Below are 23160 nucleotides of genomic sequence, written 5' to 3' on the forward strand. Positions count from 1 at the left end.
GCTGGGTGAAATGCGTCAGTGGGCGTGGCTAGAGCGGAGCTGAGGCTACTCTCTACACCCTATATACTTCATAGGTCTGACTCCCGAAGTGGTTTTTGAGCTACGTCTGCTCATTCATTTGCACTTGAGACACTGGATTATCATCAGGGCCCTGCTCCCATCATTTTCCTTTTGCTGGTGGGGTGATTTGTATTCCCCATTTCCAGTTTCTGAGTGGTGCCATTAAGCCTCATCCACATTTTTCTAGAAGATTGCTATAGATCCGATATATATAATATATATACAGTTGCAAGAAAAAGTATGTGAACCCCTTGGGATTACGTGGAGTTTTGCATGAATTGGGCATAAAATGTGCTCTGAACGTCATCTAAGTCACAACAATAGAAGAACACAGTCTGCTGAACATAATACTACACAAACATTAGATGTTGCCATGGTTTAATTGCACATAACATGTAAACATTCACAGTGCAGGGAGGAAAAACTATGTGAACCTTTGGACTTAATAACTGGTTGACCCTCTGTCAGGGCTCCCAGGTATGACCAGAGGTGTGTGACTGATGCAGGGAAACGCAGACTTCAGATATGTGATAAACAATACAATTTATTAACACTAACCATACAAACATAAACGCAGTGCAATACTAAACATAATACAGTGCAAACAAAGACAACCAAACCACCCACAGATAACAGTACATACAAGCAAGCGTCGTCAGGCAGGCCGGGTCAATATCAATTGGGCAGGTAGGTACAGGGGGAGCAAGCAGAGAATGGTCGGGGTCACAGGCCAGGTTCAGCAGGTAGCAAGCAGCGTAGTACAGAGGGTCAGGCAGAGGGATGGTCAGGGTCACAAGCCAGAGATCAAAACAGGTAACAAGCAGCGTAGTACAGAGGGTCAGGCAGAGGGACAGAAACAGGATGCAGGACAGATACAGGGCCCAGGACAAACACAACACCAAGGCAGAGTCTGTGGGTCTGGCCATCCCTTAAATACCCCAGCATCATCAGTTCCAGGTGTTAGCTGGCTGAAAGGTTGAGTCTCTGATTGCTGGGAGCACCCACTGGCCAGCCCTGGTACTGCAGATCAAAAGGCAGGTGAGTCCCACCATTGCTGGCCAGTCCATTCCTAACAGTACCCCCCCCCCCCCCAAGGAGCGGCCTCAGGACGCTCCAAACAGTCCTAGCTGGGCAAAATGTTCCACCGCCCGGGTCTGGTAACTGGCGGGATATCAAAGACTGGCACACCGGGCAGGACTCCGGGCAGAGGCACACCGGGCTGGACTCCGGGCAGAGGCACACCGGGCTGGACTCCGGGCAGAGGCACACCGGGCTGGACTCCGGGCAGAGGCACACCGGGCTGGACTCCGGGCAGAGGCACACCGGGCTGGACTCCGGGCAGAGGCACACCGGGCTGGACTCCGGGCAGAGGCACACCGGGCTGGACTCCGGGCAGAGGCACACCGGGCTGGACTCCGGGCAGAGGCACACCGGGCAGAGGCACACCGGGCAGAGGCACACCGGGCAGAGGCACACCGGGCAGGACTCCGGGCAGAGGCACACCGGGCAGGACTCCGGGTAGAGGCACATCGGATTACCAGGCGAAGCAGCAGGCAGCGGGCCACCAGGCGGAGCAGCAGGCACCGGGCCCCCGGGCGGAGCAGCAGGCACCGGGCCCCCGGGCGGAGCAGCAGGCACCGGGCCCCCGGGCGGAGCAGCAGGCACCGGGCCCCCGGGCGGAGCAGCAGGCACCGGGCCCCCGGGCGGAGCAGCAGGCACCGGGCCCCCGGGCGGAGCAGCAGGCACCGGGCCCCCGGGCGGAGCAGCAGGCACCGGGCCCCCGGGCGGAGCAGCAGGCACCGGGCCCCCGGGCGGGGCGACCGGCATCGGGCCCCCGGGCGGGGCGACCGGCATCGGGCCCCCGGGCGGGGCGACCGGCATCGGGCCCCCGGGCGGAGCGACCGGCATCGGGCCCCCGGGCGGAGCGACCGGCATCGGGCCCCCGGGCGGAGCGACAGGTCTCGGGCCCCCAGGCGGAGCGACAGGTCTCGGGCCCCCAGGCGGAGCGACAGGTCTCGGGCCCCCAGGCGGAGCGACAGGTCTCGGGCCCCCAGGCGGAGCGACAGGTCTCGGGCCCCCAGGCGGAGCGACAGGTCTCGGGCCCCCAGGCGGAGCGACAGGTCTCGGGCCCCCAGGCGGAGCGACAGGTCTCGGGCCCCCAGGCGGAGCGACAGGTCTCGGGCCCTCAGGCGGAGCGGCGGGCGCCGGACCCCCAGATGGAGCGGCGGGCGCCGGACCCTCAGGTGGAGCGACAGGTCTCGGGCCCTCAGGCGGTGCGGCGGGCGCCGGACCCCCAGGTGGAGCGACAGGTCTCGGGCCCTCAGGCGGAGCGGCGGGCGCCGGATCCCCAGGTGGAGCGACAGGTCTCGGGCCCCCAGGCGGAGCGACAGGTCTCGGGCCCTCAGGCGGAGCGGCGGGCGCCGGACCCCCAGGCGGAGCGACAGGTCTCGGGCCCCCAGGCGGAGCGGCGGGCGCCGGACCCCCAGGCGGAGCGACAGGTCTCGGGCCCTCAGGCGGAGCGGCGGGCGCCGGACCCCCAGGTGGAGCGACAGGTCTCGGGCCCTCAGGCAAAGCGGCGGGCGCCGGACCCCCAGGCGGAGCGACAGGTCTCGGGCCCTCAGGCGGAGCGGCGGGCGCCGGACCCCCAGGTGGAGCGACAGGTCTCGGGCCCCCAGGCGGAGCGACAGGTCTCGGGCCCCCAGGCGGAGCGACAGGTCTCGGGCCCCCAGGCGGAGCGGCGGGCGCCGGACCCCCAGGCGGAGCGACAGGTCTCGGGCCCTCAGGCGGAGCGGCGGGCGCCGGACCCCCAGGCGGAGCGACAGGTCTCGGGCCCTCAGGCAAAGCGGCGGGCGCCGGACCCCCAGGCGGAGCGACAGGTCTCGGGCCCTCAGGCGGAGCGGCGGGCGCCGGACCCCCAGGTGGAGCGACAGGTCTCGGGCCCCCAGGCGGAGCGACAGGTCTCGGGCCCCCAGGCGGAGCGACAGGTCTCGGGCCCCCAGGCGGAGCGGCGGGCGCCGAGTCATCTGGCACGACAGTGGGCTCCGAGTCAACTGGCATGACCGCTGGCACTGGGTCAGACATTGGATCGTCTGGCTGGACAGCGGGCATCGGGTCACCCGGCATCAGGTCATTTGGCTCGACCGCGGGCACCGCATCATCTGGCAAGGCAGTGGGCTCCGAGTCAACTGGTATGACCGCGGGCACTGGGTCAGACATTGGATCGTCTGACTGGACATCTGGCAAGGCAGTGGGCTCCGAGTCAACTGGGTCAGACATTGGATCGTCTGACTGGACAGCGGGCATCTGGTCACCAGGCATCAGGTCATTTGGCTCAACAGTGGGCACCGCGTCATCTGGCAAGGCAGTGGGCTCCGAATCAACAGGCACGACAGTGGGCACCGGGTCATCAGGTACCGGATTCTCTGGCTCGACAGCGGGCACTGGGTCACCAGGCATCAGGTCATTGGGCTTGCCAGCGGGCACCGCGTCATCTGGCAAGGCAGTGGGCACCGGGTCACCAGGCATTGGATCGTCTGGCTCGACAGCGGGCATCGGGTCACCAGGTATGACAGCGGGCACTGGGTCACCAGGCATCAGGTCATTTGGCTCGCCAGCGGGCACCGCGTCATCTGGCAAGGCAGTGGGCACCGAGTCACCAGGTACGACAGCGGGCTCTGAGTCAATTGGCACGACAGCGAGCACCGGATCAGGTACCGGATCATCTGGATCAACAGCGGGCATCGAGTCAACTGGCCTAATAGGATCATCAGGCTGGATCAGTTCATCATGCTGGGTAGAGGCATCAGGCTGAATGCCGGCTTCAGGCCGAGTAGAGGCTTCAGGCCGAGTAGAGGCTTCAGGCCGAGTAGAGGCTTCAGGCCGAGTAGAGGCTTCAGGCCGAGTAGAGGCTTCAGGCTGAACCACGGAAGGCAGGTTCACCAGTTTGGATACTGGCAGGATGGTATTGGTTGGAAAGAATTTTCGCTTTTTTCTGGTTTTAACTACTGGAGCACTGCAAGTAAACGCAGGTCTGCAAACGAATGGAGCAGCTGGAGACAGAAGAACTGGAGGATGGAACAGGAGAGGGAGCAGTTGCTACAGAGGGCTTTTTTACAGGGTTAAAGGCAGGATAGGTGCAGCGAGTGGGAACAGGGGACTGACATGCGGTAGATAGCAGGGCAGGAGGAGCTGTTGGGAATGCAGGAATAGAGTTTTGAGGAAATAGATTAGAAGCAGGACTGGGTCTTTGTAAGCTGATTGAGGCTGGGTGCAACAAATCTGTCCATGTCTGCAGTATGGGTTGAACAAAGCTGAGCTTACACAAAGCCTGTCTGGTCAATGACTGTACTGCGTTTATACAATCTCTTAGTGTCTGTGGTGAACATGTGGAATAACGCTCCAGAAAGTAACCCACATCATCCTCTAATAACCACACCAGGGACTCTACCTGGTCTGCACTAAATGGTGGCAAAAATTCATCCCTGCATTCGGGGGAACCAGATGAAACCAACTCAGCACAAACCTCAATCAAAGGCTGCACCTCAGAGAACTCTGTGCCCTGATCTACTAGAACATGAGCGAGCCGTATACATTCTAGCAGTTCATCCCGGGGATACTCCTTCAGAGTTTGATAAGCATACTCCCTGTCATCAAACACTAGCAGGTATAAATATTCAACTTCATCAAGATCCATCCTTCCCATCAACAAGCCAAGATGGCTTCCCTGTGCAGCCACTTCTGGTCAGGATTGGCCTTGGTGTAATGTCAGGGCTCCCAGGTATGACCAGAGGTGTGTGACTGATGCAGGGAAACGCAGACTTCAGATATGTGATAAACAATACAATTTATTAACACTAACCATACAAACATAAACGCAGTGCAATACTAAACATAATACAGTGCAAACAAACCAAACCACCCACAGATAACAGTACATACAAGCAAGCGTCGTCAGGCAGGCCGGGTCAATATCAATTGGGCAGGTAGGTACAGGGGGAGCAAGCAGAGAATGGTCGGGGTCACAGGCCAGGTTCAGCAGGTAGCAAGCAGCGTAGTACAGAGGGTCAGGCAGAGGGATGGTCAGGGTCACAAGCCAGAGATCAAAACCGGTAACAAGCAGCGTAGTACAGAGGGTCAGGCAGAGGGACAGAAACAGGATGCAGGACAGATACAGGGCCCAGGACAAACACAACACCAAGGCAGAGTCTGTGGGTCTGGCCATCCCTTAAATACCCCAGCATCATCAGTTCCAGGTGTTAGCTGGCTGAAAGGTTGAGTCTCTGATTGCTGGGAGCACCCGCTGGCCAGCCCTGGTACTGCAGATCAAAAGGCAGGTGAGTCCCACCATTGCTGGCCAGTCCATTCCTAACACCCTCCTTTGGCAGCAATAACCTCAACCAAACGTTTCCTGTAGTTGCAGATCAGACCTGCACAACGATCTGGAGTCATTTTGGACCACTCCTCTTCACAAAACTGTTTCAGTGTAGCAATATTCTTGGGATGTCTGGTGTGAATCGCTCTCTTAACGTCATGCCACAGCATTTCAATCGGGTTGAGGTCAGGACTCTGACTGGGCCACTCCAGAAGGCGTATTCTGTGCTGTTGCAGCCATTGTTTTGTTGAATTACTTGTATGCTTTGGGTCATTGTCCTGTTGCATCACCCATCCTCTGAGGAGCTTCAGTTGGCGGACAGATGGTTGTACGTTTTCCTGCAAAATGTCTTGATAAACTCTGGAATTCATTTTCCCATCAATGACAACAATCCGTCCAGGCCCTGAGGCAGCAAAGCAGCCCCAAACCATGATGCTCCCTCCGCCATGTTTTACAGTGGGGATGAGGTTTTGATGTTGGTGTGCTGTGCCTTTTTTTTTCTCCACACATAGTGTTGTGTGTTCTTCCCAAACAACTCAATCTTGGTTTCATCTGTCCACAGTATATTTTGGCAGTAGTGCTGTGGAACATCCAGGTGCTCTTTTGCAAACTTCAAACGTGCTGCAATATTCTTTTTGGACAGCAATGGCTTCCTCCGTGGTGTCCTCCCATGTACTCCATTCTTGTTTAATGTTTTCCTTATTGTAGATGTGTCAACAAAAATCTTAGCATGTGTCAGAGATTTCTGTAGGTCTTTAGCTGACACTCTGAGATTCTTCTTTACCTCCTGCAGCATTCTGCGCTGTGCTCTTGCAGTCATTTTTACAGGACGACCACGCCTAGGGAGAGTAGCAACAGTGCTAAACTTTCTCCATTTGTAGACAGTCTGTCTTACCGTGGACACATGAACATCAAGGCTTCTGGAGATACTTTTGTAACCCTTTCCAACTTCATGCAAGTCAACAATTCTTGATCGTAGGTCTTCTGAGAGCTCTTTTCTGCGAGGCGTGGTTCACATCAGACAGTGCTTCTTGAAACCAGTAAACCCAAAACAGGTGTGTGTTTTTTAAGGGCAGGACAGCTGTCAGCAACACATCCAATATCATCACACTGATTGGAGTCAAGGTTGGCTCACTCCTGGCTCCAATTAGCTCTGGGAGAAGTCATTAAGCTAGGGCCTCACATACTTTTTCCTCCCTGCACTGTGAATGTTTACATGTTATGTGCAATTAAACCATGGCAACATCTAATGTTTGTGTAGTATTATGTTCAGCAGACTGTGGTCTTCTATTGTTGTGACTTAGATGACGTTCAGAGCACGTTTTATGCCCAATTCATGCAAAACTCCACGTAATCCCAAGGGGTTCACATACTTTTTCTTGCAACTGTATATACATACATACATACATACATACATACATACATACACACGCGCATATATATATATATATATATATATATACACACACGAAACAGACGGATTTGAAAAGGAAGGCTTTGATATTTTCGGGCGCCAGTCCAATCCACCAAGAAACATGGCATGAGCTGATTGGACAATAAGGACAGATGTTATGTGCATCTAAATTAACAAATGGAACAAAATTCGGATCCATATGTAGTCCCAATTCAAATTATCAGACACGTTTGAAAATTGATTTTATTTCGCCATGGACCCGAACTACTATCGCCTCATGTGACATGCTGGTTAAGGCCAATGCTCCGGTGCGTTGGCGTTTACCCATGCACAAACAACGATAGAATTGAGAGGTAAATATAATAGGTTAGAAACATGCTGAGAAAAAATACAAGGCGTTCTGTAAATGACACCTGTACTTGCTAAGCAGTAGGGCATACACTCAGAAAAGGACCAGGAAGACCCTTGCAATCACTGTAGTAGCTACAGCTACTGCAATGATTGTCTGCTTCCACGGGGCTACCACAGGTATGACATATGCATTCTCACATCCAAGCTGGACCAATGTAACTATGGAATAAAATCCATACCTGGAGTTCAGCTTTAATATGTATATACACTATATTGCCAAAAGTATTGGTCGGCCGGCCCTTACACACACATGGACTTTAATGGCATCCCAGTCTTAGTCCGTAGGGTTCAATATTGAGTTGGCCCCGCCCTTTGCAGCTATAACAGCTTCAACTCTTCTGGGAAGGCCGTCCACAGGTTTAGGAGGGTGTCTATGGGAAGGTTGGACCATTCTTCCAGAAGTGCATCTGTGAGGTCAGGCACTGATGTCGGAGGAGAAGGCCTGGCTCACAGTCTCCGCTCTAATTCATCCCAAAGGTGTTCTATGGGGTTGAGGTCATGATTCTGTGCAGGCCAGTCAAGTTCCTCCACCCCAAACTCACTCATTCATGTCTTTATGGACCTTGCTTTGTGCACTGGTGTGCAGTCATGTTGGTACAGGAAGGGGCCATCCCCAAACTGTTCCCATAAAGTTGGGAACATGAAATTTCTTCACTGGAACTAAGGGGCCATGCCCAACCCCTGAAAAACAACCCAACACCATAATCCCCCCTCCACCAAACTTTACACTTGGCACAATGCAGTCAGGCAAGTACCATTCTCCTGTCAACCGCCAAACCCAGACATGTTCATCGGATTGCCAGACAGAGAAGCGTGATTGGTCACTCCAGAGAACACGTCTACACTGCTCTAGAGTCCAGTGGCGGCGTGCTTTACACCACTGCATACGACGCTTTGCATTGCACTTGGTGATGTAAGGCTTGGATGCAGCTGCTCGGCCATGGAAACCCATTCCATGAAGCTCTCTACACACTGTTGTTGTGCTAATCTGAAGCCCACACAAAGTTTGGAGGTCTTTAGCTATTGACTCTGCAGACAGTTGGTGACTTCTGCGCACTGTGTGCTTCAGCATGCGCTGACCCCACTCTGTCATGTTACGTGGCCTACCACTTGGTGGCTGAGTTGCTGTTGTTCCCAGTTGCTTCCACTTTGTTATCATCCCACTAACAGTTGACTGTGGAATATTTAGTAGCCAGGAAATGTCACGGATGGACTTATTGCACAGGTGACAACCTATCACGGGGCCACGCTTGGAGTCACTGAGCTCCTGAGAGCGACCCATTCTTTCACAAATGTTTGCAGAAGCAGTCTGCATGCCTAGGGGCTTGATTGTATACACCTGTGTCCATGGAGGTGATTGGAACACCTGAATCCAATGATTTGGAGGGCTGGCCCAATACTTTTGGCAATATAGTGTTTGTATTCGTGTTTATACAGGATATGACATTCCAGTGGTCTGGCTCACAGAAATGTTCTTTTTCTTTCAGATTATGAAGTGAAGGATCCCAGGGTGTCACTCCTATCCACTATCCTCTTTCATCCCAAAGATGTACACACCGGTATGTTACAAAGTATAGAACTGTGTAGACTTGACACCGCAGAGCTAAGATATTGCAGAGAAGCTGGCCTTATTTTTACAAAAAGCATTGACCTCTGGACAACAGACTGGATGGCTATGGCGGTGCAGCCCTCTTCAGATCGGGAAATCTAGAACTGTACAAACAAGAAGCACAAAAGGGTGTAAACGCCCAATGCATTCTCCACAGCCCTTTGTTAAAGACAAAGTTACTAATTATACTCACAATTACTCGCCAGTGCCCGGTGATTGCTGAGTATTTCCGAGAATACAGTTCTCTCCCCTGCCAGCTCCTGCACACTGCTTTGTATGGATCTGCATAGCACAGCCAAACAAAGCAGTGTGGTTACAGTGAAACACACACACATCACATAATGTGAAACCGCACGCAGTTAACCCTTTGATTGCCCCAGATGTTAACCCCTTCCTGCCCAGTGCCATTAGTACAGTATCAGTGCTTTTTATTAGCACTGATCACTGTATTGGTGTCCCTGGGGATGTCAGTGACACCAAGTCAGTTCCCCCCAGTGTCAGAATGCCCGCCACAGTCCCGCTATAAGTCGCTGATCGCCGCCATTACTAGCAAAAAAAAAAAAATTCAGTATATATCCTGCCATTTGTAGATGCTATGACTTTCACGTAAACCAAATAATTGGGATTTTTTTTTTTTTTTTTTAGCGAAGACATGTATCAGAATACATTTTGCCCAAAAGTTATGACAAAATCTTATTTTTTTTGTTTTTTTTTTGTTTTTTTTTTTACTGGACATGTTTAATAGCAAAAAGTCAAAAATATTGTTTTTTTTTTTCTCATAATTGTCAGCCTTTTTTTTGTTTATAGCACAAAAAATAAAAACCACAGAGGTGATCAAATACCACCAAAAGAAAGCTCCATTTGTGTGCAAAAAAGGCCATAAAGTTTATTTGGGTGCAGCGTTGCATGACCGTACAATTGTCAGTTAAAGTAACTCAGCTCCATAACACAAAAAAATGGCCTGCTCAGGAAGGCAGGGGAATCCTCTGGAGGGCCAGTGGGTAAACTGATGGATTGTTTTACAAGGTGAGGGTTTACATATACTTTAAAGCTCCATTTAGAGGGCTGCTTGGTAGGTGATGAGAAGGGGTAGATCACGGGTCCTATTTAATTATTTCAGGTACTTATATAGCGCAGTCAATTTTACGCAGCACTTTGCATGTATATGTATGTACATATATATATATTTATTGCATTCACATCAGTCCCTAACCCTCAAGGGGTGTACAATCTAAGGTCCCTAACTCACATTCATACATACACATACTGGGGACAATTTAGACAGGAGCCAATTAACCTACCAGCATGTCTTTGGAGTGTGGGAGGAAACCCACGCAGGCACAGGGAGAGCATACAAACTCCAGGCAGGTGGTGCCGTGGTTGGGATTAGAACCAACAACCCTAGTACTGCCAGGAGGAAGTGCTAACCATTTAGCCACTGTGCTGCCCATATTTTTAGACAAGGAACGCATTATGTAAATATTAGAACATTTTATGTGGCTGCCACACTGAAGATTTTTTTGTTGGCTATTATATATATTTTTACTTTATTTATTTATGGTTGTACTTTAGGACAGTTTTATTGAGGAAAGTATTACATGCCAATTGTGACTACAGAAGAATTGCACAATTACTGACGGTGCACTTTATATTATTTAGATAATTTTTATGCAGTTTGAATTTTGAGATTTTAGATAATGTATTGATATACTGATTTTGTATTTGTAAGGCAAGGGTAGAGCTGTGCACTGTAAAACTGGGTCCACACTAATGTGGTGCGGGACACCGCAGGTAATTTGCACAGAAATCACACCTCATTCCTGTGCGAATAACATGCAATGTCTGTGCAGTGCAATACATTTTGTATGGCTCAAATCGCATCACATCTGCACCAAAAAAGTGCAGGACTTTTTTTTTTTCTGCACCTGAACTGTATTACATGGGTGTTTCTATTTCTGGCAATCGCATCACACTTTGCAATCTGTTTGTGGGGTGTCATTAATTTATCATTGACGCCCACACCAGATCATATGAATGCCATGCGATTGCAATGTGGTGCCAAAAACGCACAGGATTCGCAGCATTTCCCGCACCTCATTAGTGTGAACCCGGGCTAAATCTGTATATATTTTTTTTCTGTACCTGAAGTATTTTAAAAGAAATAAAACATTGAGGGGGATGTATTACAGAAATATACTGCATAAGCTATGTTTTGCCCGGACATGCACGTTAAATGCGATTTTACTCTCAAAGACATGCGAGCATATAAATGACTAAAGAGCTCCTTCACATGGTGGCAGATCTTGTCACCCCTCTGAAAAGAGATCCACAGTGAATTGCTTTAAAGAGGGCAGTTCCACAGGTGGTGGAGAGGTGAAATGTCTTCCCTCGGGGGCGTCCCTAAGGTTGGTGTCACCCGGTGCGATAACACTTGGGGGTTTATTTACTAAAGCTGGAGAGTCCAAAATCAGACTCCCTTCTGCATAGAAACCAATCAGCTTCCAGGTTTCATTGCCAAAGCTTCATTGAACAAGCTGAGGTTAGAAGCTGATTGCTTTCTATGCAGAAGGGAGTCTGATTTTGGACTCTCCAGCTTTAGTAAATAAACCCCTTGGTGTCACCCCTCCGATGATCCCCGCAGGATGGATCAGATCTGCGGATTGAGCATAATGGATCGGAGTCTGATCCATTATGCTCAATCTGAAGATCCAATCCATCCTGCGGGGATCGTCGGCTTGCTTTAAAACTTAACTTCTTGTGGAGTGATCAGTTAACCCCGTATAGGTTGCAAGCCGACGATCCCCACAGGATGGATCGGATCTGCAGATTGAGGAGCATAATGGATCGGACTCCGATCCATTATGCACAATCCGCAGATCCGATCCATCCTGCGGGGATCGTTGGCTTGCTTTAAAACTTACCTTTTTGTGGAGCGGGTCCGGTGTCACCCAGCGCGGTGCGCACCCCCCACACCTGCCTAGGGACACCACTGTCTCCCCTCACCACCTGTTTTAACCCTGAAAAGGCTGAATCGCCATGTATTGCATGCAGTTGCAGGGCAGCCCCATTCACTTGAATGGGTTACGTTTGGCAATACTATCACCCATCGAATGCGACAAGGGGTAGTTTTTGCATGTGTACAGCCTTCAGCACGTGGGCGGTCAGGGGGTGGTAAAACCACAGCTTAACTTCCTGTTTTTACTGCCTCCGGCCACCCACGTGAATGAGGCCAAAACGATACATGCAGTCAGTATTTGTTTTGAGTAATCATGAATTAAAAAAAAAAATAAACTCAAGTCAAAACTTATGCTTTAACCACTTCCTGTCTGGCCCATGTACATAAACGGCCAGGCGGGAGCAGTGCAGGGGCGGGTTGCCGTTCATAAACAGTGCCCACATTTTCAAGTTGTGCGTGCTCCCTTGGAACACTGATCGCTTTACGGGACCTCTGTACGAGGTCCCGATCATGTGATCACTGATTGGCCAATCAGTGATCACATGCAGATTAGTAAGCAAGAGCAGTTCTGACATCATTGCTTACTACGTGTGAAATCTGTGAATGATCACAGAGGTCACATGGTACAAGGCTGTTATGAATAGGCTTGTACAATGTGACAAGCTGTGACCAATCACAACTCTCACAGTATTTCTCAGTGGCTGCAAGAATGCAGCCAGAGAGAAGGAGAAATTATTGCTTTTACAGCCTTTATGGGTGTAAAAGCAATCAGTGTAAAAAAAGAAAAGAAAAATCTTCATCACCCCCCACAAGTAGTACAGTGTCACCATGGTGATACTGTACTCCTAGGGTGACAGTATGTACAAAAAAAAAGTTCTGCTTTAATATTCACAGAACTGATTTTCCATCACAGAGGTTACATTAGTTGGGGGTCACTTACAGGGCAGCCTGTGTACCTACCTACTTTGGTAGTAACCCAGGTTAGAAATTCCTGTGCATTTATAAGGCAATTATTTTTTTCCTCTATTTATTTTAAGATTAATGAGTAATCTGAAGAGCGAATGCCAGTTTCATACGAAACAAATCAACACATTCAACAAAACTGAGTTCTTAGAGATAAGGCCCTTTAAAGGAGAACTATAGGCAAAACTTTTTGTACATAGTGTTAGCCTGTCAATGATTCATGGCCAGGACCTGCTGATCGGCTGTGTCCAATCACAGCCCAGAGTTCTGTGTTGACAATGAACACAGAACTCTGTACAAAGGGAACAATCTCAAGCAAAGAGATCTGTTAGTTAGAAGCAGCACACTTTACACATTGTTGGGCACACATTTTTATCCCTTTGATCACCCTAGATCAGGGGTGTCAAACTCCATATTTTGCAGGGCGGTATCAGCATTATGGTTGTCCTCAAAGGGCCAGTTGTATCTGTAAGACTAGATTTCCAGAGCACCCAACCCCCCATTACATCAGATGTCAAGATTATCACACCCTCCCTAACATCGCCATGCACCCCCTTTGGGAGCAGAGCTGGAAAGCCAAAAGTACAGGGTCTGGAGGAGGACCAGAGGAGGAGTGGAGTCAGTTACCAGAGTCTGCTGAATGCTGAGACCAGGGGAGGCAGAGATGAGGGGGTGCTGCAGCTGCACTGAGAGGTGCAGGATTTGGCAGAGGAGTTCTATTCTCCTCTCTGCTGCCAACTGCTGAGACAAGGTGGGGGTGGAGACAAGAGGGTACCTGCAGGAGAGGCTCAAGGGCCACATGAAATGGCCTGGAGGGCCGGATTCAGCCCCCTGGCCTTGTATTTGACACCTGTGTCCTGGATGTTAACCCCTTCCCAGCCAGTGTCATTATTACAGTGTCAGTCTATAATATTATCACTGTAATAATGTCACTGGTGATGTCAGCAGCAGTTAGTTCCCCCCCAGTGTCAGTTAGTGTCAGATTGCCTGCCACACTCCCACTATAAGTCACTGATCACTGCCATCACTAGTATAAAGAAAATAATTCCAGTATATAAACCATAGTTTGTAGATGTTGTAACTTTCATGCAAACCAATCAATATACACTTATTGGGATTTTTTTAACAAACACAATTTTTTTCAAAAATTTAATTAAGTTTTTGCAAAAATGATCAAATATCATCAAAAGAAAGCTCTATTTGTGTGAAAAAAAATATATAAATTTAGTTTGAGTACATCGTTGCATGACTGTGTAATTACTAGTTAAAGTAGCACAGCGCTAAATAGCAAAAAATGCCCTGATAATGAAGGGGGTAAAACTTTCCGCAGCTTAAGTGGTTAATTATGTTCTCATGCTGACGCAACAAGGAAAACGACCATTACAACGTAGCGCTAAGATTGCTGAGAAACCAATTGGACTGTAGTCAATGGTGACCATCAGCTCTATACGGTGACCATCAGCTCTATACAGTGGCCATCAGCTCTATACAATGACCATCAGCTCTATACTGAGACAGGAATGTTCAGCCAGTGCAGAGATCAGGGAATCTTGAACAACACAAACAAAACAGAAAGGTGCACGGGCTTAGGGCATTATCGTCAACAGTTAAAAAATAATACCGTGTGAGTGTGTATTAACAAGAGCCAAGGGTGAAACCTGCGTTGTACAGCAGCCCAGGAAACAGAATGGCATCCTAGAAGATGGAGCTCACATGGTCCTAACATGTATCAAAATATTCCAACGCGTTTCGAGGGACATGCTCTCTTCTTCAGAGCAAATTTTTTTGCTTCTTCTCTTCTGAAAACTTGGTGTCAGGCAGACAATTCTTGGCTGATCAGTGACTGCAGCCAATCAGATGCAGTCGCTGTTTGGGTATTCTGATAACCGTGGGAGCTGCAAAGTTTAGAATTCTAAATGGGCATCAAACCACAAAGTAAAAGTCAAAGCTTTCAGTTGCTCGTAATACCATCATATTATTATTATTATTATTATTATAATACAGTATTTATAAAGCGCCAACAGTTTGCTCAGCGCTGTACATTACAATGGGGGACAATACATGTGACGGAACAATACCAATACAATGCGATACACGAGGGGATCGAGGGCCCTGCTCCTCGGAGCTTACAATCTAGGAGGGAGGGGATATTGGTACAGGAGGAGATAGCTGTGGAGTGGTAGGAAGAGTGGAGGAGGTCGGCAATTAGCAGGGGGTGGGGTAGGCTTCCCTGAAGAGATGGGTTTTCAGGGTGCGCCTAAAGGAGAGGAGAGTAGGTGACAGTCTGATGGATTGGGGTAGGGAGTTCCAGAGTATGGGTGACACCCTGGAGAAGTCCTGGAGTCAGGCATGGGAGGAGGAGACCAGGGAACTAGAGAGAAGGAGGTCTTGTGAGGAGCGGAGTGTGCGTGTTGGGTGGTACTTGGATATTAGGTCAGTGATGTAGTTCGGGGCAGTATGGTGGACAGCTTTGTACGTCAGCGTTAGGATTTTGAATTTGATCCGTTGCGCAATCGGAAGCCAGTGGAGGGATTGGCAGAGGGGGGTGGCGGAGATGGAGCGGTTGGAAAGGTGAATGAGTCTGGCAGCCGTATTCAGGATGGACTGAAGCGGGGATAGCCAGCGGCGAGGCAGGCCAGTGAGGAGGGAGTTGCAGTAGTCGAGTCGTGATATGATGAGGGAGTGGATGAGCTGTTTAGTGGTTTCTGGGGTTAGGAACGTACGGATTTTGGCGATGTTGCGGAGGTGGAGTCTGCACGAGTTTGTTAAAGATTGGACTTGGGGCTGGAAGGATAAGTTGGAGTCCAGAATGACACCAAGTACTCTGGCCTGCGGGGCGGGTTTGATGGTGGCATGGTTGGACGTGATGGAGAAGTCAGTGGGGGGCGCAGGCTGGGGGGAAGACTAGGAGCTCGGTCTTGGAGAGGTTCAGTTTAAGGAAGTGGAGCGACATCCAGTCTGATATGTCGTTCAGTAGGTGTGTGATTCGGGCGGAGACTGAGGGGGTGAGGCGAGGGGTCGAGAGATGGATTTGTGTGTTGTCTGCATAGAGGTGATAGTTGAAAATATAAAAAGAGATTCATATGTGGCGTTATTAGTGCAGCCTGCCTAGGAATGCTTACTCCCCTCGACTGACATCCACTCATCCAGGCATTTTGATAATTTTCATAACTCCTCCCAGAGCTTGCATCAGGGCTGAGGGCCTGGGGGGGGGTACTAAGGCAGGGTGCTGAGATGCTTTCAAAAAGCTATGTACGGCATCCTGCTGGCCCCCTCCTATCAACCATGATCTGCCTGCATGGCATAGAGACTTACAATGACAAATACAAAGGGCATTATCCTATCCAACCAAAATTAGGAACAAAGGCTTGGTTGAGGCTCACTTTGTATTCCCTAAATAATCTAAATGTTTTCTCTTGTTTTTTTGTTTTTTTTATACAGAATGTGCCTCCACCCTCCTATCCCTATTATGAAAACAGAGGATTCCAGGGAGATCACAGCCATATGTATGTGAACCAAGTACCGTACAATGTGAACCAACCACCATACAATGTGTATAGTTCGGCTCCACCACCCAATCACCGTGTCTCTCCAGTGCATCACCTGCCCAATGTATCCCCTCACCACTCTGTGCCAGCAAACCACCATGTGAAATCCTCAGGGTGCTGCTTTGCAGGTAAGTGCACCCTGAAAAATACAAGAACACACCTACAAGTACAAAATGATTCCTGAGTTTTCCAGTTTTCCATTTTTTTGTGCACCAAGTAACTTTTGTAAACCCAGTTATTATCTTGTAAAAGTAGCAGTGACATCATCACTGTGCCATTCATAGCCGATGCAGAGAGCAGAGCTGTAGGAGGGGCTCGGCAAGCTCCACCCACTAAAGATGGCCTGTAGAAAACTATAGGAGAGGGCGGAGACAAGGCTAATCGCCCTCAGAGGAGGACCACAACCCCCTTCCACATTTGGTGCAAACGGGAACCCTTTAAAAAAAAAAATTCTGAAGGTTTGTGGTCAATTTTTTTTTTTGTTGTTGTTTGGGTGTTATTTAGGCCCTGTATTATAATTTAAGCTCCATTTTCTTACTGAAACCTTGTAATGAACAGTCACTGTCAGGGGCGGACTGACAACTCATGGGGCCCCCGGGCAATAGGGGATCATGGGGCCCCTGTGTCCTTGCCCACACTCAAAGCACACCCAAAAAAGCCTATAAAAAAGGTACCAGGGGCATTTCATGGGGCCCCCTACTGACCCGGGCCCTCGGGCAGTGCCCGAATGCTCGAATGGTCGGATCGCTCCTGGTCACTGTTCATGGTCACCTCTGTGATGGCTGTTTCTAGCACTGTGAACAATGGGTTGCCTTTAGCACAGTGGAAAATTAATCAGCCTAATAATGTGAAAGGGTGCTTAGAGCTCCCCCTGCTGACTGGATAATATTATTATTATTATATAACCACTTGCCCTCCAGAGGATTATCTCCCTTCCATTTTTTGCGTTACAGCGCTGCGTTACTTTAACTGACAATTCCGCGATCATACAACGCTAAACCCAAATGAAATTTACATCCTTTTTTTCCCACGAATTGAGCCTTCTTTTGGTGGTATTTAATCGCCTGTGCGGTTTTTTTGTTTTGTTTTTTTTTTGCGCGATAAAGAAAAAAGCCCGACAATTTTGAGAAAAAAAAATATTTTTTACTTTTTGCTGTTAAACATGTCCAGTAAAAAAAAATTTAAAAATCAAATTTCATCATAAATTTAGGCCAAAATGTATTCTGTTACATGTCTTTGTGAAAACAAAATTCCCAATATGTGTAAATTTAATTGGTTTACGTGAAAGTTATAGCATCTACAAATGGCGGTGTATATATCATGGATTTGTTTTAAAATTTTTACTAGTAATGGCGGTGATCAGCGACTTATAGCGGGACTGCGGCGGGCATTCTGACACTGGGGGGGGAACTGACTTGGTGTCACTGACATCCCCAGTGACACCAATACAGTGATCAGTGCTAAAAAAAAAGCACTGACACTGTACTAAGGCTGCTGGGCAGAAAGGGGTTAACATGAGGGGCGATCAAAGGGTTAACTGTGTGCTGTTTTACTGTAAGCTCTGTGTGTGTGCTTCACTGTAATCACACTGCTCTGGATGGCTGTGCTATGCACAGCCATCCAGAGCAGTGTACACGAGCTGACAGGGAGGAGAACTGTATAGTTTTACATACAGTTCTCCTTCCCATTGGAGATACTCGGCAATCACCGGGCTCCGGTGAGTAATCACCGGCCGGGACCCGGTGATTGACAGGCGCAGCCCCCTACCCGGAAATGCAAAATCACGTGTATATATACATGATTTTGCGCACCCGTGCCGCCCTGTAGCAGTATATCTGCTGTAGGGCAGTTGGGAATATTATTGTAATACAGGATGTATATAGCGCCAACAGTAGCACAATATAAAGGGAGACAATACAGTGAAAACACAATTCAATATAAGAGGGCCAGGAGGGCCCTGCTTGTGAGATCTTATAATATTTATAAGTATATTGTAATATTTACCTGCAAAAAAAAAGATATTGTTTAATTGCTAGTCCTGGACATAGTAAACAAAGAAAATATGTACAAAACCCCATTCCCCTAATTACACCATACACTATACAATCTGATTGTGCAATATCCTTTAGATCTACCCTACACTAGGTAGTAAAAGTGCTTGCCTGGTTTGATACCAGGGGCGGACTGACAATTTGGAAACTCAGGCACTGCCCGAGGGTCCGGGGTCAGTAGTGGGCCCCATGAGATGCCCCTGGTACCTTTTTCATAGGCTTTTTTGAGTTTGGGCAAGGACACAGGGGCCCCATGATCCCCTATTGCCCGGGGGCCCCATGAGTTGTCAGTCCGCCCCTGCTTAGGTCATAGCCATGGGTGATACTGGCTCACGAGGGTGAAGGAGCCCCAACGTTTCAATCCCTTAGCGTAGAGGCGAAAATAAAATCTTCAGGGCCCCTGGTGCAAGAAACCATAAAGGGCCCCCCTAACCCCTGGGCACAAGGGCCCCATGATCCCCTATTGCCCCATGAGTTGTCAGTCCGCCCCTGTTTGATACTAACTAAAACGGTTGTTTTAAAGCGGAGCTCCACCTAAAAGAGGAAGTTCCGCTTTAATGCTTTGTCCCTCTCTCCCCATTAAGAATTAGCACCTTCGGGGAGTAGGTGGAGAGGGGTGCCTGAATTTGACAGGTACCCGCTCCCACTTCCGCTGCTATCACCTAGGCAATCGGAAGCTGAAATTGTCCTCACCACTTCCTCCCCGTAGTCTTCTGGGACACGTGACAGGTCCCAGAAGACTACGGGACCATTCGCAAAGCGCCCACGTCTCGCGCATGCGCAGTGGGCACCCGTCTGTGAAGCCGCAAGCTGTCCCAGCCGGGTGCCCACACTGAAGATGCCAGGGAGAGAAGGCGACTGGTGAAACCAGCCATGGTGAGGACACCGCTGGACCGAGGGACAGGTAAGTGTCTGTATTTTAAAAGTCAGCAGCTACAGTTTTTGTAGCTGCTGACTTTTATTTTATTTTATTTTTTTCAGCTGGAACTCCGCTTTAAGTTTGTCCCTATATTATATAGTTTTGGTAAAGCTAAAGGAGATTGTACAGAGCTTGTATAGTGTATGGTCAGCTCCAGGGGTGGACTAACAACTCATGGGGCCCCCGGGCAATAGGGGATCATGGGGCCCCTGTGTCCTTGCCCAAACTCAAAAAAGCCTATGAAAAAGGTACCAGAGGCATCTCATGGGGCCCCCTACTGACCCCGGGCCCTCGGGCAGTGCCTGAGTTTCCAAATGGTCAGTCCGCCCCTGGGCAGCTCTACTCACTAGCTTCCAACAGCTAAGCAGGTGGTGCTAAACTTACTTAATAGAAAGCCCAGCATGCCTTGCAAACTGAGGGCCATGGATTCACCCGTTAAATATTGATGATAGAAATCTTTGAAATTTTTGAAATGTACACAAAAAAATTAAATGGACCCTAAAAAAAAAGTGTAACTTCCCTTTAAGAAGCAAATATTGCTGTTGGTAAATGGTAGGTATATGAAGTGGACTTTTTCATATTGTGCACCAAGGAGTCATAATCACCTTTTCTTCTATGAAAATCCCTACAGCTGTTGTTTGGTATAAACTAGAGTGAAGCTTCCCTAAAACAGAGTCTGGAGCTGGAATATAAGATGTTATAGTGAGCGTGACTTAAATACAAAAAACGTATAGATGTGTATACACAAAAAGTGTATAAATGCGTATACACAGAGAATGTTACTGAGCAGCTGATACACCGAAAAGGTAACCAAATAAAACCTCCAATCAGACATATATGTTAAATAAAATGGTGCAGCGCTAAATACTAGAGCACAGTTTATACACACAATATATATACATGCGTGATATCACTCTAAGGGTGATCAATGAATATAAAAGTTCGATGTAATAGTGCGGATCATGAAAAGATCCTAATTCAAGGTGAGTGGACGTCCTGATCCAAGGTGTGATGATAGGTGTGATCACACAAATAGGTGAAAAACGCACTCACCAGACGTGCGTTTAATACACGCAATATGTAATCCTGCGTCACCAGGCTAAGAAACGATCATCAGATCCCAGATCAGATTGTACCCAGATCACCATCCCGGCTCCACGGAAGTAAGGTCACCCGAAACCGCTACCAGGTATCACCACCACCACTGGGTACAATCTAATCTGGGATCTGATGATCGTTTCTTAGCCTGGTGACGCAGGATTACATATTGCGTGTATTAAACGCACGTCTGGTGAGTGCGTTTTTCACCTATTTGTGTGATCACACCTATCATCACACCTTGGTTCAGGACGTCCACTCACCTTGAATTAGGATCTTTTCATGATCCGCACTATTACATCGAACTTTTATATTCATTGATCACCCTTAGAGTGATATCACGCATGTATATAAATCGTGTGTATAAACTGTGCTCTAGTATTTAGCGCTGCACCATTTTATTTAACATAGAGTCTGGAGCTGGGGCTCAGCTATTTCTTTGTTTTTATGTTTCCAAAACATAAAGGAAGTTTTTTTTGTTTTTTTTTAAATCTGTTTCAACATTACTTTTGGAACGGGCTATGACCCAAGCAGAAAGTTCTGATAAGTTCTGCAAAGTTCCCAGCCAGCTGATGAAAAGCAAGCAAGTACTGGATGTGCACAAACAATAGATCCCCCCCCCCCTCTGCTTTGAAAATTAAATCCCTGAAATTGTTTTTGTTAGTCAGGCTTAGGTCCGGGGACGGACTGACCATTTGGAAACTCGGGCACTGCCCGAGGGCCCGGGGTCAGTAGGGGGCCCCATGAGATGCCCCTGGTACCTTTTTCATAGGCTTTTTTGAGTTTGGGCAAGGACATAGGGGCCCCATGATCCCCTATTGCCCGGGGGCCCCATGAGTTGTCAGTCCGCCCCTGCTTAGGTCATAGCCATGGGTGATACTGGCTCACGAGGGTGAAGGAGCCCCAACGTTTGAATCCCTTAGCGTAGAGGCGAAAATAAAATCGTCAGGGCCCCTGGTGCAAGAAACCATAAAGGGGCCCCCCTAACCCCCCGCTGGGCCCGCGGTGGTGGAACGTCTGGGCCCGGTCGCAAGGGCGACCTTTGAAACCTTGATAGTTCCGCCACTGGTGTCAGTATTTTTTATTTATTTATTATTTTTTACCAATTTTTTTTCATCTATTTATTTTGTATTTTTTTTACAATTTTATTTTTTATTTATTATAATTTTTTTTTTTTTAGGAGCCCTGTTGGGAGGCTTTGGTGAAATATTAGGGGTCTAAACAGACCTCGGATTTTTCACCTTTGAGACAGAAAAAGAAGATTGAGGAGACAGCCCTCAATCTCCATCTCTGCAGCCTCAGCTACACAGAATAAATGGACAGGAATAGCTCTGTACGAGGCTTCCCATTCATTCACAAACTGATGCATAGTAAACACAGTTTACTATGTCTCCGTTATGAACAGTGAGCAGTGCGGACCACTGACTGTATTCATTAAGACAAGGAAGGGCCCAGTAAATGTGTCGTTTACCGGTCTCTTCCTTGTTTTAATAAATACATCCAGTGATACGTACCAATCACTGACTCTGTTCATAACTGATGCATAGTAAACTGTGATTACTATGCTTCAGTTTATGAATGAATGGGAAGTCTCATACAGAGCTGTTCCTGTCCATTCATTCTGTGCAGCTGAGGCTGCCCTTTCCTCGCTCTCTATCCTGACAGATCCTCTACAGCAGCCAGTGGGAGAAGGGAAGCTGCAGGATGAGGACGGGGGGCAGAGGAGTACACAGGAGCCCGGAACAGCAAAAGGTGGATAGGAGTGGTGGCGGGGTGGCATGTAGAGGAACCGTTCTACATTTTCCTCATGCAGCCAACAGAAGGCTGCAGGAGGAAAATGGAGGGTATCGGTTCCTCTATATGCCTCCCCTCCTATCCAGGTGTACATAGGGCCACCCGGGCCTCCTGAAGCATGGGGCCAGGTTGCACTTGCGACCCCTTGCCAGGTTGCCTTAGCGGTTAGCATTAGGCCTCTTGCACACTACATCAGTGCGATGTACGAGCATCAGACATACCTGGCAGAAAAAAACGCAAGCGAGCACTGTAAATCACTTGCGAGCGCTTGTGTTTATTTGCGAGTATGCACATGGTAGTATAAAAATTCTTCTAGCTTTATTTTAATGAAGGAAGTGTGGCATGTCTGTATTTTTGCATATTTGCACGTATACATGCAACAATACTGACCAGCAACTCGGATTTCTGCGTTGTGGTTGTGTTTTTTTGGGGTTTTTTTACTGATCTGTACACAATGCGTGTTTGTGTGCCTGTGTGTACAGTCTCATTGAAAACAATGGGCTGCATTTAGATCAGTAAAAAGAAAAATGCCAATACGCCTTAAAAGTGAGTGTTTTCAGGCAGCAGTGTGCAAAGAAGCCTTATAGTCCTAGATTCAAAGCACCTTAGTGCTCTGTCTGCATGGAGTTTGTATGTCCTCACCATGTTTGGGATTTCTAAGGCTACTCTGGCTTCCTCCCACAAAAAACTACCAACATGCCTATCAGGACTGCAGGAGGCAGGCACAGAGCTAGTAGGCAGCCCAACAGCCACTGGAGGAGCTTGTGCAGCGGTCAGACAGCATTTATGCTGATTGCAAGGCAGTGGGTTAGCATTCTTAGCCTGCAAAAGGAAGCATTGTTACCAGGGGCGGATTGACAACTCATGGGGCCCCCGGGCAATAGGGGATCATGGGGTCCCTGTGTCCTTGCCCTAACTCAAAAAAGCCTATGAAAAAGGTACCAGGGGCATCTCATGGGGCCCACT

The 23160-nt window shown here is 48.7% G+C and overlaps 1 protein-coding gene across 1 annotated transcript in view; it reads left to right on the forward strand.

Annotated features, from left to right (window-relative positions):
- The window catches only part of TMPRSS2 (transmembrane serine protease 2), a 122165-nt gene that overhangs the window by 56173 nt on the left and 42832 nt on the right, over nucleotides 1–23160 (forward strand). The window contains exons 2-3 of the mRNA XM_089677874.1: nucleotides 8744–8815; nucleotides 16226–16460. Of these exons, the coding sequence (XP_089534000.1) occupies nucleotides 8804–8815; nucleotides 16226–16460 (247 nt within the window). The 5' untranslated portion in view covers nucleotides 8744–8803. The remainder of the gene's footprint in view (nucleotides 1–8743; nucleotides 8816–16225; nucleotides 16461–23160) is intronic.

Source organism: Staurois parvus, unplaced genomic scaffold, assembly GCF_062004578.1.
Source record: "Staurois parvus isolate SC_StPar_1 unplaced genomic scaffold, SC_StPar_1.0 ptg000195l, whole genome shotgun sequence".
Taxonomy (NCBI): domain Eukaryota; kingdom Metazoa; phylum Chordata; class Amphibia; order Anura; family Ranidae; genus Staurois; species Staurois parvus.